The sequence below is a fragment of the Globicephala melas genome, chromosome 8 (genome assembly GCF_963455315.2).
Source record: "Globicephala melas chromosome 8, mGloMel1.2, whole genome shotgun sequence".
Taxonomy (NCBI): domain Eukaryota; kingdom Metazoa; phylum Chordata; class Mammalia; order Artiodactyla; family Delphinidae; genus Globicephala; species Globicephala melas.
In genome coordinates this window covers 81,736,992-81,756,426 of record NC_083321.1, presented here as the reverse complement: position 1 = coordinate 81,756,426, position 19,435 = coordinate 81,736,992, and the positions used below count along the sequence as shown (strand labels likewise).

Here is a 19,435-nt window from a genome sequence, read left to right as displayed (position 1 = left end):
GGGGTGCCTGGGGCTAGAGGTGATTGCTGGCAGAGCAGAGTCCTGTGGAGTCCCAGGGTCTCTGGATGCAGGGCCTTGGATGTCCTGGAGTTGGTTTCAGCTGGCTGGTGGTAGAGCCAGGGCCCAGGGGCCTTGGGACTGGGGCCTGCCCAGCGATGGGTTAGGCTGGTCCCAGGGCTAGTGTCAGCCCACTGGTGGGTGGAGTCAGGTCCTGGGGTCTCTGGCTGCAGGGCTCCAGGGATACTGGGACTAGTGCCAGCACACTGGTGGGTGGGTCTTTGTCCTGGGCTTTCTGGTGGGCAGGTCCAGGTCCTAGGGTGGCTGGGGGCTCAGGGGAAGCTATGGCAGTCAGCCTGCTGATGGATTGGGCTGTGTCCCTGCCTTGTTAGCTGCTTGGCCTGAGACATCCCAGTATTGGTGCCAACAGGCTGGTGGGCAAGTCCAGGTCCTGGCACTATAAGCTGGAAGGAGGATTCCAAAATAGCATTTGCTAGCACCAGTGTCCATGTGGTAGAAGGAGCTTCCCAAAACTGCTGCCACAATTGTAATTATCCTCCTGTTTGTGGCTCAACCACTGGGGGTATGGGACTTGACTATATTGTGTCTCCACCCCTCCTATAAGTCTTGTTGTGGTTCCTTCTTTATATCTTTAGTCGTAAAAGATCTTTTCTGCTAGTCTTCAGGTCCTTCTCATCAATAATTGCTTCATAAATAGTTATCTTTGTAAAAAAATTTCTCACTGTGTTTCTTCATTCTTCCTCTAAGTTCAATGAGCATCTTTATGACCATTACTTTGAATTCTTATCTGGAAGATTGCTTATCTCCATTTTGCTTAGCTCTTTTTTTTAGGTTTTGTCTTGTTCTTTCATTTGGAACATATTCCTTTATCTCTTCATTTTGCCTAATTCTCTGTGTTTGTTTCTATGTATTAGGTAGATCAACTATATCTCCCTGTCTTGAAAGAGTGGCCTTGTGTAGAAGGTATCCTTTGGGGTTCAGCAGCATGGTCTCCCTGGTCATCAGAGTCAGGTCCTCCAGGAGTACCCTCTGTGTTGGGTGTGTGTGCCCTCTTGTTGTGGCTTACTGTGAGAGAGCTGCTATGTGGGGCTGGCCTTTGGTGAGTCTGACTCTAAGGCCCAGCTGCAACTGTTACAAAAGCTTTTATGTGCAGGGCTGGGCCCTTCTGTGGAGCCACTTTGGGGGGCATCAGTGAAATCCATGGGTGCCTGACAGTACTGGTGGTGTGGGGAGCCACTTTGGAGGGGCTCCAGTGCCTACTGAGGGAGACTGCCAGGTCTGCTTTGGGGGATTGCTGGTTGGATCTGGTCCAAAGCAAGTCGAATGCAAGGCAAAGTGAGTGGTGTTGATTAGATAGGGAGAACCAGAAATGACACCTGATAGTGCTAGGCCAGCAAGGTGGACAGTGAGCCACAACCTCCACCCCCCACACCCCCAAATTGGCATCCACTACTTCCTCCATTCCCAGAGAAAGTTCCAACAGATCCCTGCCCCTCAGGCATATGCTCTAAAATTAGTTGATTAATCTCCTTCATGTATGACTGAGGTGCTTTTCAAACTACTGTCTCTGTGCTGGGAATTGGGAGAGGGTAAGTTTTTAAGTGTGAACCCTATAATAGTGGATTCTCAGTTTCCTATAGCCCTCTGGCTCTCCTGGAAATAAACCCTGCTGTTTTTCAAAGTCAGACATTATGGGGGCTCATATTCCCAATGCAGGTTCCCCAGGCTAGGGAACCCAACATGGGGTTTGGAGCCCTCATTCCTCAGGGACGACCTCTGAGCCTATGATATTCCTTCCAGCAATGAGTTGCAGTGACGGAGTGTGGGTTCTGGCTAGAGCATGTCTCTGCCCCTCCTATCCATCTCAATGTGGCTTTTTCTTTTTATATTTAGTTGTGGAAGTCTTTCTATTAGTCTTCAGGTTGGTCTCAGATATAGTTTCTCTACATATAGTTGTAATTTTGGTGTGTTCGTGGGAGGAAGTGAGTCGAGGATCTTCCTACTCTGCCACCTTGTCCTGGTCCCTGGATTGAAATTGATTAACTTTGTATACAATGCTTGGAAATTAGTAGGTATTGGATAAATGTTTGCTTAATAAATGAGCAAATAGATGAGTGTTGTATACATGTTAAGAAAGCAAAATTATAGTGTGGGGTGGGCAGAGACAAGAAAAATTGTTTCTCTTCTGTTAGCTGCAAGATATTTGTAATATATTATTATCTTACACAGAATATTTGATTTTAAGTTTGCATTATGATAGCAATCAGCAGAAATAGACACAAGTTAATTATAAAAATAGAATTCAAATATATATATTTCTAGTATAGTTTCTATGGTTTTAAAGAGAAAGACATAGGGCAAGTACAGATACAATTTAAGCCTGGACTTTGGAAAAATGTAACAAACATTTGGTTTGTGACCTTGAAAAAAACCTTAAAAAATAGAAAATAAATTCCCTATATCTAATCTTGATCTTTCTTCCATTTGCCAGTGATTATGTGAACCTTTATTTTCTTCCTTCCTTCCTCCCTTCTTCCCTCCCTCTCTTTCTCTTTTTCTTTCTTTCCTCCTTTTTTCCTTTTTGTAAGAACAAGACCACTTTAATTTTCTGCCACAATCTGATTTTAAACTTGGCATTGGTTGTATATGAGCTCAGAGAAAACACAGAAAATCAGTAGGGGAGTATTGAATGATTATATGGTTGATCTTAAAGGGAGAATTAGGAGTGAATTTGTTCCTTTACCTTTCTGACTGAATCAAAGTGATCAAAAAGATTAATCACTTCATCTACTGGCAGATAGTATACTTTATCACTGAACTATTTAATATACTCTAGGATTTATAAAGAGTAAATATATTTATAGTGTTTACAAGATTCAGAAAAAGTGTCCTCAAAGGTATTGTTGAATGTTTTACTTCTTTTTTGTTAATTTCACTGTCTTTTAAACATTTGAAGAGTAGATGCAAAATTCTACTGAAATAAATTATGAAGTTCTCTTTTCTATTTAAAGAGAAATAGGGGCTTCCCTGGTGGCGCAGTGGTTGAGAGTCCACCTGCCGATGCAGGGGACGCGGGTTCGTGCCCTGGTCCGGGAAGATCCCACATGCCGCGGAGCGGCTGGGCCCGTGAGCCATGGCCGTTTAGCCTGAGTGTCCGGAGCCTGTGCTCCGCAACGGGGGAGGCCACAGCAGTGAGAGGCCCGCGTACCGGGAAAAAAAAAAAAGAGAGAAATAGTGCTTGTCTTTCCCTAAACCATAGTAGATACTTCTATGCAGCTGCTTTCTATTTAAGGCTAGTAAAACTAATTTATTTTATATTTCTAAAATTATCAAGAATATTTTTCTTTATCTTTTTTTTTAAAGCTGAGCTTTTGAATGTTTCTGACAACAATAATAATGGAAACTATTCTAATAAGTGTTCTTGCAGCATCAACTAAAACAAATTAGTTGAACACAATTTAATCCTAGAATTCACAATTCTTTTAAGACAAAAACTATATTTTTCTTTTTCAAAAAAACTTATATTCTTTGCTTGCTTTACTTTTCAATTTATCTTTTTAAAAAATTTTAGAACAAAATTAGGAATAGCTCCATCCATGGCAACAGTAGCTAAGAGACAATTAGAGACCCCTTTCTAATTCCCACAAATTTATACTAGTCTGACTGAGATATGTAAATGTATTTTCATTTTCTATGAAAACAACAAACCCCATAAATTGTAATGGGGCTTGTACATTCAAATCAATTTGGCAAAAAATAAAATGAAAGAAGTAAAATTTTACTTTTTTTGGACATAACTTCATGTCTTTTAAGTTCCTCTTATTTTGTTGCAGCTCCTGACTGAGCAAAGCTCTATTTGCAAATGCAGCTTTATAATGAAGCAAAAGCAGCAAGCTCTGCCAGTACTGTAGTGTAGGAAATTGCTGATATAATTTCTTTGCTGTAGTAATTTGAGTGCCTGATTTGTTCCCATTGCACCTTATGCATTGTTACTTTAATATATGGAAATGAAACTCTTATGCTTTTTTCAGCTTATACAGAAAACTCTAGAAAACCCAAATTTCCTATCATCTTTGGTGGGTGATATATTCTGGACAAGAAAGCTTCTCAGGTAACTGAGAGCTTACCTTCAGAAACTCCGGGTGCTATTGGGTGCTCTTCCCTTGAACACATAAAAGAAATATCTCTTGCCTGTGTCTTCAAGTGAAGCTCATTCAGACTTTCATTTATTTAACAATAATTTTTTGATCCTCTTTCATATCACTGGGAATATATTGGTAAATAATTAGAATAGACCCTGCTCTGATGGAGATATGTCAACAGCAAAGACAGATAGCTAAACTAATACAACACAAAGAATTCATTTTCTTGCTACTACAGGTCTTTACCACTTCATCTTAAATTACTGTGCCACTCTAATTCTACATTTGCTCCCGCCTGATTTTTATCAGCTAGAACTATGGGTTGGTCAAGAAGTTTGTTTGGGTTTTCCCACAACAGTATCTGCCTTCTGAGCTTTTACAGACCTCCTTGTTTTCACAATTGTTTCTGTCTGGAATATCCTTACTTTTTTCTGTTCCTGGAAAAATACAATGCATTTTCAATTTAAATGTCTGTTTTCTCTGTGAAGCATTTCTGACTGTCTTGATTATATTCAGTCACCACATCTTCTGGGTTCCTGATATATTTTGTAATACTTCTGTTTCTGAACCAATCAAATTGTTTTGTAATTATTTATTCATGTTTCTGATATCCCAGCTTGAGTGTAAGCATTCTCAGTATAGGGAACATGTTTTGCTCGTCTTTGTACAGCCCTGCAATGCCTGGAATGATGTCTGGCACATAGATGTTGAATTAATACATTAGGAATCAAGGGCAGAATTGTCTAGTCTACTACTGTTGACTCATTCCTACTGTTAGAATGTGTGCTGTTTAATCCTATAGATGATTCAAATAATCAAAGCTATTATCTCCAATTATCAGATTTCTTCTTCAGTGACTACTCCTTATAACTGAAGGTAGCTTTACTCTTTTCTTTGTGCTTCTTTTGTCTCGTCTATCCCTTACTTGTTTTTGTGTTTTCTTTAAAAATTTTAGTGTGAAAAAATGACTTTATGGTCATTAGCCAGTAACTAAATAAAACGTGTATTTCCTTCTAGATAATGATACAACCAGTTATGGCATAAGAGGCAGGCTACTGAAGGCTTTGGTTGTTTTTGATACTTTATTCAGAGCTAGAGATGTTTTTGGAAGTGGAGGTGGATTGGGTAGAGTTCTAGATTTAATGCAATTTTTTTATGTTAGAGAATTCTGAAAATTTGTAAATGCAGGCTCTAAATAAAGAGTCTTATCTGTTGCCATGCATTTGACAACTTGCCAAAAATCCTGTCTGGGATCTGACATCTCATTTAAGTAGTACTAGGTAAGGAGGTGGCCTTGGATTTAGAATAAGTTAGCTGGGGGCTATGTCCACATTTCACCACTTATGTGCAAACAGCCATATTTCTGTTTGTAAGGAATTTTCCTTTTTCTAATTGATCATGCCCTGAGATAGAATTATTGGCTTCCTTTGGTGATGTAACAAACCTCTGAGAGGTCAGTCATGGCTTTTAGGCTTTTTTGATTAATTTTCAAACAGTATGACAAGGTCACTGGGTTTGCCAATTATCTGAGTGTCTAGTGGGACACTGAGTTTCCCTGTCATATAGTGAAAGCAAGAATACTGTTGAAAGGGGCACCGATTTGAGTATGTATTAGAGGTAGTTTGAGATAACTGTGAGCCACCTGTAGAGCCATTTTTCCCCATTCTTTTGTTAAACATCTATTTCATACTGTAAGGTTGACCCATACCATCTTCTCCTGATAAATACTTGGTTAGACTCCTTAAATACATCCTACGGCCAAATAAATAAATTGTCCTAGAGCCAATATAGTTCCAGTTCTCTATCTAATGCCTTTCATATCATCATGTATTGAATAAGAACTGGCACTCATAGCAAAATTCCTGAGATGCTTGATCATTTTATATGTACTATATTTCTAAAAGAAAGAATATATTTTAGTAGGATTTTAGGAAATGCTTTTGGTTTGAGCCTTAGTTAACCAGATAAGAGTTACTAACTAGAACAGAAATTGCTCATAAATTTATCTTCAGCAGAGCATAATGTCCGACCTAAATAAAGTGGACACTCAATAAATATTTGTAGAATGAATGAATATACAGAAATGGCCACTTGAGTGGCCATTGAATATGGCCATTGAATATACAGAAGTGGCCACTTGAATGGCCATTACTTCATGCTTCTTTTCAACGTATAGCCTATGTGTAAAATTATTTATTGCTTCAGGATCAAATGCAATCATCAGGAAGTCTTCATTAGAAATAACATTATTGACTTTTAGAGTGAGAAGCGTTTTACAAGATCATCTCAGCCCAATGCTTATTTAAAGTAAGGAGAATAAGAGTCATAGGCATTAAGTTACTCCACTTACTTTTTCAAAATTAACAATTGAAGATTTCTTACCCATCTCTCAAAAGCTAAAAACATTAATCATTTTTGGAAACATCATTATTTTGGGAATATGTCAATTGACCAAAGGAAGAGGTAGAAGAAAGTACATGCCATCCCACTGCCCAGACTGTATTCCAGAAAAGGAGGGTTTCACTGACTATAGAACAAGAAATCTAGCTGCATGACTCTTGGGTATTTTTCATGGTGTATTAAAAATATGTGAGCAACCATTAGCCTTAAGTGCTATTTTGGTCAAATAATCTTTAATGCCTGAAAGACAGTTAAGATCAAGTTTGTTGCTGCTTTTTGGTATACTGGGTTATACACATGAATCAAAGTCTGACACTTAAATGTCCAACTGATAAGGCATAAGATAAAATCATTAGGGACTTTTTGCAAGCAATCAAAATTTAAAATCAAAGTATATGTGTGAAAATAAATAATATATGAAAAGGTTCCCACTTTATAGTGGGCACTTATTTTGATATAAAAACAACTCATTTGTTTCCAGCTATATTAAGCTATTTTGAGCTACTCTATAAAATAATTGATGAAGAAAACTAGGTAAGATGAATAATGTTAGTGTCCAAAATGGTATATTACTTTAAGTAAAAATTGAAACTCTTTCTATCAATAATTGATCACAAATTCAACAAATACTCGAAAAGTATCTTTAGTTTTAAGTTTCTTTTCATAGTTTTTTCCTGCAGATGATTGAACCAAATTGCCCATTGGATTTAGAGAGACAAAATGTAATTTGTTTTATTGCAGCATGAAACAAACAATATAATAAATCTAACTTGGTGGTTTTGCTATATTTCTATTGCCTTAAATAGCTCTGTGAGTGATATTTACATAAATTCTTTCATTTTTTTCTGTGGTGTAATTTAGGGTGGAAAAGTCAATATAACTTTAAAACACATTTTCAAATACTTGTTTTGAAATTCATGTTTTGAGATGTTTGAATGACTATGTGGTTAACTGCTATTTTAACTAACAATACATTTATAAGAACTAATTAATTCATAGCATAAAAATAATTTGGAAAACATGTACAGAAGATAAAGTGCTTTTTGAAGCAGTTGTTCATTAACATATTTTGAGAGAAAATTGTGAGCTATTTCCATTAAGTTTTTGAAAATTGATACAAATTGAAGTGTCAATGAAGTAATTATTGACAGCATGTCACCACAATATGAAGTGTGCCCATCCTTCTAGAAATTTACTAACACATCCCCTTATCCTCATTGTACTAATTTCACTATCTTCTGAGAAAGGGCTACCTTTTGTCAAAGGCATTTTTTGACGGGAGATAAAGATGGCAGAGAAGGAGGACATCAAGCTCACTTCCCCCCACAAACACATCAAAAATATATCTATATGTGGAGCAACTTTAGCTGTAAACAACTGAAACTGGCAGAAAAGCTCTTCCACTAACAAGACTGTAAGAAAGATCCACACAGGGATGGGTAGAGAGGGAAGAGAAGAAATCAGGTCAGAACCTCCATCCCTAGCAGGGGACACAGAAAAGGAGGAGGATATCATGGGGTTGGACATTCTCCCTCAACCGTGAGGGGTTCGAACCACATATTGTGCACCCCATACCTGGGGTCTTGCACTAAGACAAGTCCCCTTAGCTGGTTTGTAAACCAGTTGGACTTAACACGAGGCTGTAAGAAATTGACACTTTACTTTTGAAGAATGTGCACACACACTTGCTTTTGGGAAAAGGTGCGGGAAGCAGATTGAAAACTCCCTGGGGTTCTGACCAGTTTCCTGTAGCCGCCCAAGAGCACACCCCAGCCCACACTGGCAGCCTGCTCCAGCCCCTCTTGCTCTGCTGCAACTCTCCACTAGGGTGAAGGCAGATGATGGTGCTGGCTGGGACCTAGACCTGCACCTGAACAGGGTGTACTGAGTGCAGAGGAGGCAGTTTGGGATTGGCCTGGGGCTCTATCTGGCAGGCCAGGGCTGTCACAGTGTGTGCCTGAGCCTGCTCCAGGTGTCTGCTCTGATCCCGCTTGATCTTTACTACTGAGATTTTTCCTTTCTTATAAATTCTCACTTCTTGTAACCTTTTCTTTTCCATTTTAACACTTCTTGTAGAGTCGGTTTAGTATTATAACAAACTCACGGGTCACATCACATTCAACAGTGAAAAGCTGAAAGCTTTACCTCTAAAATCAGGAACAGGACAAGGATGCCCAACCTTGTCACTTCTATTTTCATAGTATTGGAAGTCCTACCCACAGAAATAAGATGAGAAAAAGTAATAAAAGGCATCCACATTGGAAGGGAAGAAGTAAAACTGTCACTACTTGCAGATGACATATTAGTATATATAGAAAACCCTAAAATTTCCACTAAAAAACAATTAGAACTAATAAAACAATTTAATAAAGTTGCAGGATACAAGATTTATATACAGAAATCTGTTGCTATTCTATACACTAATAATGAACTATGGGAAAGAGAAAGCAAGAAAACAATCCCATTTACAATTGCATCAAGGAGGTTAAAGACCTATACTTTGAAAAATATAAGACATTGATGAAGGGAATTTGAAGCTGACCCAAAGACTTGAAAGGTATCCCATGTTTATGAACTGTAAGAATTAACATTTTAAAAATGTCCATACTACCCAAAGCAATGTACAGATTTAATGCAATCCCTATCAAAATACAAGGACATTTTTCACAGAACTAGAATAAATAATCCAAAAAATTATATGGAACCACAAAAGACCCTGAATAGCCAAAGCAAGATTGAGAAAAAAAGAATAAAGCTGGAGGTTTTACACTCCCTGACAACAGACTATACTAAAAAGCTACAGTCATCAAAACAGTATGGTACTGGCACCAAAAAGACACATATATCAGTGGAACAGAATAGAGAGCCTAGAAATAAACCCATGAACCTATGGTCAATTAATCTACAATAAAGAGGCAAGAATATACAATGGAGAAAAGACAGTCCTTCAATAAGTGGTTCTGGGAAAACTGGACAGTTACACATAAAAGAATGAAATTAGAACATTTTGTCAGACCATATACAAAGAAAACACTCAAAATGGATGAAAGACCTAAATGTAAGACTGGAAACCATAAAACTCCTAGAAGAAAACATCTGCAGAACACATTATTTGACATAAGTCATAGCAATATATTTTGGATCATTCTCTTCAAGCAAAGGAAACAAAAGCAAAGGTAAACAAATGGGACTTAATTAAACTTCTGCACAGCAAAGGAAACCATTGACAAATAGAAAGACAACTTAGTTAATGAGAAAAATTACTTACAAATGATATGACTGATAAGGGATTAATATCCAAAATATATAAACAGTCCACACAAGATCAAAAAAACAAACAACCTGATTAAAAAATGGGCAGAAGACCTGAACAGATATTTTCCCAAAAAAGACAGAGATGGTCAAAAGGCACAAGAAAAGATGGTCAACATCTCTATTTGTTAGAGAAATGCAAATCAAAATCACAATAAGGTAGCACTTCACACTTGTCAGAAGGGTTATCATCGTCAAAAGCCCACAAATAACAAATGCTGGCAAGAATATGGAGAAAAGGGAACCCTAGTACACTTTTGGTGGGAATGTAAACTGGTGCAGCCACTATGCAAAATAGTATGGAAGTTTTTAAAAAAATTAAACAATAGAACTACCATATGATTTAGGAATTCCACTCCTGGATATATATCTGAAGAAAATAAAAACACTAATTCAGAAAGATACATGCACCCCAATGTTCACAGCCACATTATTTACAATAGTTAAAACATGGAAGTAAAGTGTCCATTGACAGATGAATGGATAAAGAAGTTGTGATATATACACACACACACAAACACACACACACACACACACACGTGTATATATATAGCATGAAATATTACTCAGCCATAAAGAAATAAAATTTTGCCATTTGTAACAACATGGATGGACCTGGAGAGTATTATGCTTAGTGAAATAAGTCAGGCAGAGAAAGACAAATACTGTTTGTTATCACTTATACGTGGAATTTAAAGAATAAATAAGTAATTAACATAAGAAAACAGAAACAGTCTCACAGATATAGAGCACTAACTAGTGGTTACCAGCAGGAGGAGGCAACGGGGGAGGGACAAGACAGGAGTAGGGGATTAAGAGGTACAATATACTATGTATAGAATAAAAAAGATTCAATGACATGTTGTACAGTACAGGGAATATTGCCAATACTTTATAACAACTCTAAATGGAAGATAATCTATGAAAATATTGATTCACTACGTTGTACACCTGAAAATCATCTATACTTTAATAGAAAAAAAATTAGAGACATTTTTCTGATCAAGATTACTTAGCATTTTACTTTTTAAAAAATGCTTTGTTTGAGTCTCTGAAATTGTTTTCTATTGTTATTTCATTTTATTAAGGAGGATATTGAAACACAGAGTTATTGAAGTAAATGTACAAGTTCCTGACAAAGTTTGGACTAGCTCTTGTTTTTAGATGAGTCAAGAAACATTAAAAGTGATTTTGCTTAGAGCTACAGGAATTAAAATATAGACAGTTAAAAAATGTTCAGAATAGGAAACAGTTTTTCTTGGGGAGAAATTTTATAGGACAATTAAGAACACAATATATTCTTACAGTAGAGTAGACTTTGTTACAATTTATGATATTTATATTTGAGCCGCATTTTAAATAGACAAAAATCTATTAATAGTCTCATTATTACTATGCAGTCATGATAAAAAAAACTTTTAGCATTCTGAAGAAATTAAAATAGAAATGGTAATGGTAAACACTCAAGTTTTCTAAGCTCTGGGGATCTAATGTACAGCATGGTGACTATATTTAACAGTACTGTATTGTACACTTAGAACTTGCTAAGAGAGTAGACCTTAAATGTTCCCACCCCTAAGAAGAAATGGTAATTATGTGACGTGATGGAGGTGTTAGCTAGCCCTACTGTGGTAATCATTTCACAATATATTTGTGTATCAAATTATAATGTTGTATTCCTTAAACTTATAACATGTTACATATTAATCATATCTCAATAAAGCTGGAAAAAATAAAAAAAATAATTTCTTTGAAATCATAACAAAAGTTAGATGCTTGGTTCCCTTAGTGAGAGCTTATTTAAGGTTTATTTATTCAACAAGTTTATCCATAGCACCTGGGTGTACTGATTTTCTTCTTAGAAACCTGCTAAGCCTCTGAAATGGGTCAATATGCTTTAGGCACTCAATTGCCTTCTCCAGCTGTGGTCTTTTAAGCACAAGTCTTTTAGCAACTAGAGGGTCTTTCTGAGCCTTACCCACTGACAGGAAGATGTTAGAATTGACTGTTCTGTGGGATTCATGAAGAGTTATTTACAAAGCTTCAGTTGTTCATGTCAAACAACTCAAACTCTCAACATAGGGGTAGAGTGGGAGGGAGGGAGAATGGGAGTTTGAGCTGAAGTGACCAGGTCTTACTTAAGAAAGTAGGAGAGTTTTTTCTTGGATTCCATAAATGCACACTAAAAGTTTCATATACCTCGTATAATCACAACCTTAATGATTTCTTGGACTCCCTGAGGAATAAACCTGAGTGATGTACAGGTTAAAATAAACATTTTCTAATAGAATAATAACACAATTCATCAATCAAATGTTTTTTTTTTTCTTCTTTTATAAAAGTGTAACAGGAGGAGAGTACTCTTTCATTTTTCCTTACAGTATAGTCTGGCTTCATGAGAACTTTAAAAGAAATACTATATGCTTTTTTTTTTTTTAATAATCTTATTTATTCTCTCCTTGTTTATTTCTTTTTTTTTAAAATTTTATTTATTTATGGCTGTGTTGGGTCTTCGTTTCTGTGCGAGGGCTTTCTCTAGTTGCGGCAAGTGGGGGCCTCTCTTCATTGCGGTGCGCAGGCCTCTCACTATCGCAGTCTGTCTTGCTGCGGAGCACAGGCTCCAGACGCGCAGGCTCAGTAACTGTGGCTCACGGGCCCAGTTGCTCCGTGGCATGTGGGATCTTCCCGGACCAGGGCTCAAACCCGTGTCCCCTCCATTGGCAGGCAGATTCTCAACCACTGCGCCACCAGGGAAGCCCACTACATGCTTTTTTACTTTTAACATTTACAAATGCTAATTATAGTTGAAGAAGGAAACTTATGGCATCTAGTTCAGCGTCCCTGGATATTAAGGAGAAATCTCTGAAACATATCTTGGCTTTGATATGTATAGTTGAGTACTTAACTTGTTCTCATAAATAAACCTCCAAATTGGTAAGTGAATCAAATCATATTGTTATGCAAATAAACTGTATGTAGCAAACTAACCAATAAAACATGCTACATTATTGTCTAGCTAACCTAACATATTGTAGATAAATAGGAGCAAACATTTATAAAACCACTAGATGGCATTCATTCACTGCAATTTTGGCCAAATACAGCCTTTAAAGCTTTATCATGATATGCAGGATTAGGGGCAAGGCAAGTGTTATCCATTATTTGATGATATTTTTCTTTCATATAACACACTGTCAAAGCTCAATTTTATCTTTTCCTGTATGCTTCAAATCAAATCAACAGATACTTACTGAAAGCTTTATTAAATGATTCTTTCTTGTGAGGAGATTTGAAAGCCATCTTCACTGTGGTGGTAATGTATTTACTTACAACATCTAGAAGAAAATATGCTATATGCACTGTGCCACTTAATTTTCTTTTATTTCATTGCTTTATTAATTCATGTTGATATTTCTCACAGAGCTATTTCTCTAAAGGTTATAAAAAGTACAGAGTCACATTTTCTAATATTTTAGATGGAATTAATCTTCAATCTTAATGCTTATGAAAATAGGAGGTCAAGAGCTCTTGAGTCACAAAAAGTCCTTTCTATCGTATGTCTTTAAAATGTGTGAGGAAAAGTACTTCTAACTTCATTGAGAACCACAATGACCTTTGGTGATAAAAGATTATGATTTAGTCTTGGAGATAAATAAATCATGGAATGAAAACTCCCAAACTCCACACTTCAGGCTAAACTGTTGGAAGAAGATATTGATGGGCCAAAAAAAGTCAAATATTTTTGTAGAAGGTCTAGGTTAATAGTAACATAAAGTCCAGTACTTACCTGTTCTAATATGTTTTGAAGCCTCTCTATCTCACAGTCTATTACAAATTTCTTTTCTTGTCTTCTATCAAGCTCTTCTAGAAGTTGCCTATAGCTGACATCATTAAAATTTTCCACACATATAGCGCTGACATGCCAACCATTTTGTCCTGCTTTTTCCATGATAGCTTGAAGTATCGAGTATCCTAGTGGGGAAAAAAATCCAGAGGGGTTACTAAAAACATGCCCTTAAATAACATGCAGGCACTGAGTCTACATCAATATTTTTATATTCCAAAACATACAATGAATTATTAGAAATTTAAAAACATGAGTGGTTATTTCTGAATCATTTAATTTTACTTTCTTTACTTAGGGCAAAAACATTCCTTAAAAATATTGCTTGAATGAAGTAGCAACATCATACCTTGAGTAAGCTCTCAAAATCCCTCTACCAAAGACTATTACATTGCTTTGGATATATTTTTGATGAGATAAACCAAAAACAAAATCTAGTACCACCCGTAGTCAAGAACAATTTCATAAACTTTTTGCTAATTTTACTCACTAGACAGAATTAATTTTGAACAGCTGTATTGATTTTCCCCTTGAGCAAAGTAGTAACAACATTTTTGGGTTCAACTGTGTCATAAAATAAACATTGCAACACTATTTATTGAGGACCCATTATTGTAAATGGAGAAGGCATTATTTAACTCTTCCTGTCTTGGTAGGGGAGTGATGTGGATTGGGGGTGAACTGAATGAAAACTAGGTGATGCAATGGGCACTCAAACTCATAATCTAGTAGAGGAAACAGACATTCAAATAAACAAATGAAACTTAGTTTAAAACTGTGTAATGATAGCCGTACTCAAGGGAAAGTGTTGGCCCAAGGGAAAGTTTGGTAAAATCTGCCTTAATGGGACCAGGAAAACTGCCATGAGGAGAAACAACTTGAACTGGGTCTTGAAGGTTTAAAAGGTGCCTTTAAGATTGCTGAAAAAGGAGCATTTATTAGCGGGAAACAGACTTCCAGAGGGAATGGAATGGTCTTTACACTGTTCTTCATTCAGATCTCTCTGCATGTGGAAGGGAAGTCATGGGTCTTAATGTCTGGGTTAAAGATGAAGGGGCAAACTCATGAACCCAGCACTTAGAATATTTCTTCATGACAACATTGTCTTGAAATCTTGAATTTTTGAGCTCTCAGTTTTGAGTTGGAATGTGAAAAAAAGGAAAAAAGATTCTTTGAATCTATGTATAACATTTAAACGAAGGTTGTTTTGGATCAGAGCCTGTTATTTTTTCCCCTTGTGGCTTAGCATAAAAAAATATGCTAGTCCTCTTTAAGAAGGTCTAACACTTATTTGAGCTCATTCTATGGCAGCAGTTGCCTATAGTTTCTCCCTCCCTTGGTCCCTGGACTTAGAGTGGAGAGCTGGGTGGATTAAACCTGAAGACTTAAAATGAATGCAAAGCATTTGCTAGATAAGAGCACCCTTTACTCAGTTTTCTGTTTGGTATGTGAGTCTCTCAGGTTCAAGGATTTTTATTTTTAGGTATGTTTTCTACAAGTCAGAGTTTCAAACATTACGGATGTTCATTTAATATCAACAGATGGAACTGATGATGAGGTCATATTTGAAATATAAATTACCTGATATCCTGCCAAATGAAATACTGTGGCAGTCAGGATTAATTTTTATCAAAATGAAAACAATTCCCTAAAGAGGAAGAAAGAGGGCATGTTAATTACTATATAATTATTCTAGTATATCTATTGCTTTGTTTAGTCTTTCCTTTTGTAATGTATGCCTGTAATTATCTCTTCAAATCTTACCTAGATCCCCCCTATCCCTGCCCCAAATTCAGTACTCTTTCCCTTGTTTCCTATTATATGCATACGTAACATGATGGTCTGCATCCTATCTTAATGAAATCAAGCAGGACTCTGAGGGTCCTCCTGGGTTCAAAAGTCCCTCAGTGTCCCGCGTTTCTTGTTTTTAGAGAAAGGCTTTAGTCTTCTAGGCCTTCCTTGAGTTCCAAAGAGCATCAGTTACTAATTAGGGAAGTGAGGGAACACACAAACAAAGGTGAAGCAAACTCAAATGGTCTTGGAGAAAACACAAAGCCCAAAAGGTCTTAACAGAAAAAAACATCAGGGGCCAACTGGGAAATGAAATTCTTGACCATCACATAATGCTCTAAGTAAATAATAAAATGTCTCAACTATTGTTTTTGCTCTCTCCTAGAAAGAAGTTAAAGGATCATAAGACCATGATTTACTAATTTGCTTTGTAGGAACAATCAATCAAAATCACCAATGACACATCAAATCATAAGACGGTGGCAGGAAGTCTGCAACTGAGATCTATGGGAAGCTGAAATTACAAGGCCCCCTCCCCTTTTACCCTTTTTGCTTTTAAAACCCTTGCACCCTGGCCAACCAGCAAGATGGATCTGAGACAAACCTACATCTCCCATCTTCTCTGGAGAGCAGCACCCTCTAGATCAGTAAACCTTTCTCTGATCCAAACTCCGACGTTTTTGTTTGTTTGGCCTCACTATGCATCTAGCACACAAACTTGGGTTAAACAACATTAATGTACACTGTACACGTTCATGCCTCATTTATGCTGTTACTGGGATTTGCTCTCTGATAGTGAATTAATGTTCTTTCATTCATTTTTGACACCTATGAACATGCTCTTTTTAAAAATACCAATTGACATCTTATTTTCCGTTTTCTCCTTTTATTTACTGTAGTATCAAAATAATTAAAAAAAACTTTTTGTTTGATTTTCTTGCATGTTGTAAAAATAATAACTATGTCCACACACATCATCCCTGTGACCAATTCACAGCTTGGCACAGTTCTTTAGATACTGCCTTTGTTTGTTATCATCACGTCATGTGGATATGTCAGTGCTAGGCTGTTATTTTCCTACCTACAGGAATTTCACAGAATATAGAGCCACACATCTTCTGATGAAATTTATATACGTTCCCAGTTGCATAACAGATATTGAAAGATTCACACTAATAAAACAAAATTATAATTCAAATTCAACATTTTGTTATCTGAGTTTTCAGATTTAGAAGTGACACTAGAATTGAAACAAAACAAAACCCTAGGACACAATCTTTGTTAAAGGGCAAAGAAAGTTGGCTGCCTAAAAAGAACCATTAATCATAGTCAGAAATAAATGGCATCTTTTTAATGCAAAGGACACACAGTTATAGTTTCAGAGCCCAGGTGAAAATTTGAGTTCTTTTACAAGCTGTGTTTGATTTTAATATCCTATCATATTCATTGTAACTCAGATGTACCTGTCTTATTTATTTGCCAAGATAGTTGGGAATACATTGTAATTCAGAGAAAATACTGCTGTTGAATCTATGATTGTGTAACTTACCTGTTATATAAACTAGAAAATCACAAGTCAAGTCATATTAATTCTACAACTGCCTACGATTTGTATCTCCTAGTTCTTAGAAAATCTGTAGTGCAATATTGTTGGTCAGAAAATGAATACTACAGTTTTAGGTGAATATCACAAGAGTAATGAGGAGTTCACTACTGTAAAGAATTTTTAAGTCTTGCTTTTATTTAAAAGCTGTCTAACATTTTAATCTAATATAATTTATTGAAAACTAAGACATCCGAGATTCTTTAAGATATGCCAGGATAAACAAAGTTATGATTCTTGTCTTGACCAGGATCTAGCAAAACTGATATTTAAGTAACTATTATACAAATTACACTGTATTGTGTAAGTAACTTCAAAAGACCCAAAATAATTTTATTAGAATAGTAGTGAAAATGTATGATGGAGAAGATCACATTGTTGGATTAAAATAAATGATTAAAGGCTTTTTCATGGTTATTAAAGAACACTATCAGTTACACATACAAATATTTTAAAATGTTATATTATATAATGATATTACTAATTATGTTAAATAGAATCATAGTGATTTAAGCAGTCTTGAGCTACTGTATCCTTACACATCAACACTTTTTATATCACCCATGAATAATGACCTATTTTGGGTGAGTAGTACCATCCAGATATTCAGCTGCTAGCAACACAAACTGGGCTTGTTTATCTGATGTTCTCTTTTGAAAGAGTTATTTGATTCAACTATCTGCACATGGAGGGGCAGGAGGAGAGTCAGGAAATATCTATGTCAGAGTGGATATAATTTCAAAAAGGAGAGAGTTATCTGTATGCTATTAAAAACCCTTCTCTTTGATAAGGATAGAAAAGTGCTTTTTAATTAGAAGGTCACTGGTGTACACAACAGGAGTAGCATCAATGGAATGCTGAATATAGGAGTCATATTTCAGAGAAGTAAGAAATTGAGGAGAAAATGAGAAGTGAAAATGTAGAAATTAGGGAGGAATATCATCAGAATAATTAATTTAATGAGATGAAGGATATGCCTCTATAAGTATGAGATAGAGAAAAATTGAGGCCATGGGAACTCATTTGGGAAGGAGAGGACTGGGTCTGTCCCATGTGGCATCGTTGAGCTTAAAAAGAAGTGACAAAGGGATATAGCAGCAGTTTGTACTTACTCAAATTAAAGCCTCTTTCATTAATTTTATAGATTGCTATGCAGGTACCCACTACTACCCAATTTCTCTGATCTGGCATAATTACTGGCATCCAAAGCTAGTATATTCCAAGAGAAAGGTGTGTATATCTGAAAGTCTACTTTATACTGTATTTTAATCTCAGTCATGAGAGGAATACGATTCTGTAAACCTCACGGCATTTAACGCCATCATAATGGCACTACAGAGCCGATTTAGTAACCATTTGGTTTGGACTCTTTCCAAAGCAGCCTAGGTACTGAAATAACATGTTCAAAGGCTACAGTCTGAACTCTAAGATCTCAGAACACAGAAGGAGTAACCAACATTGTAGCTTGGTTAAAATTATCGGCAGCTGTGACTATAGCATTTATTTATGCCATAGTTCAAGAAGGGCATAGTGAAAATAAACAAAGATCTGCCAACTTACACAGTTTGAAGCCATACATATAAACCTGAGGTAAGATGGAATGTCTTGAGTTTTCCCTTTTCTACAAAAAATCAAGAGTAAAAATAGAAAATCCTTCTTCAAAGATGGTTATTTTGGGTCTTAGATTTTCCCTAAGTCCTCTTGTATTTTCTGACAATAACATTTATTGTCTCTTGACCACTACATTGTAGTGTCCATATTTAATTCAGAGATATCATACAGGGGAATTTGATACTTTAAAACTTTAAAGTTTTCTGTCAGTTGCAACTGAACCTAATCTTTATTTATACAGGCATATAGCAAATATTTTCAACTATTTGCCACAGGTTCAAGGCACTAAACTCCTCCTCCCAGGCATGCGTTATTTTCTTATTTCTCTTGGGCTTTTCTAGAACTAGACCACTGGAGAATTTTATTTCACTTGTTTACATGGCAACTAGACTAATCTTTGTCTAGTTTGTTTCTGTCTGGAAAGTCTATGGTACTTCCTTGAATGAAGCTTTCAATGTTTTCCTATTCTTTTATGTTACATACCAAAATCTGGTCATACTTGTCTCCTCCCTCTCTTTCTAGTCTCATTTTGTACCATTATTCTTCTTGCTTTCTAACCTCTAGCAGCATTGTCCTTCTCAGATATTTTAAAAGGTAGCATGCATCTCCACCTCATTGCCTTTACACATGTTAGTGTTCCCTTTAAAAGACTATTTCCTTCCATTTTTGCCTTCTATTCATTTTTCAGACCTCACCTTAGACATCACTTACCTT

General features: G+C 36.2%; 1 protein-coding gene across 17 annotated transcripts in view; it reads right to left on the bottom strand.

Moving 5' to 3' along the window:
• The window catches only part of GRIA4 (glutamate ionotropic receptor AMPA type subunit 4), a 525,267-nt gene that overhangs the window by 172,927 nt on the left and 332,905 nt on the right, over positions 1 to 19,435 (bottom strand). For 15 of the 17 annotated variants that reach the window (XR_009564952.1, XR_009564951.1, XR_009564953.1 and 12 more), the window contains one exon: positions 13,660 to 13,844. Coding sequence is in view for 14 of the 17 variants with exons in the window: in XM_060303986.1 (XP_060159969.1) it covers positions 13,660 to 13,844 (185 nt within the window). In the remaining 3 variants the exon portion in view is untranslated. Of the gene's footprint in view, positions 1 to 13,659; positions 13,845 to 15,297; positions 15,365 to 19,435 lie in introns of all 17 variants that reach the window. The other 2 variants (XM_070046189.1, XM_070046190.1) reach the window with 1 other exon arrangement.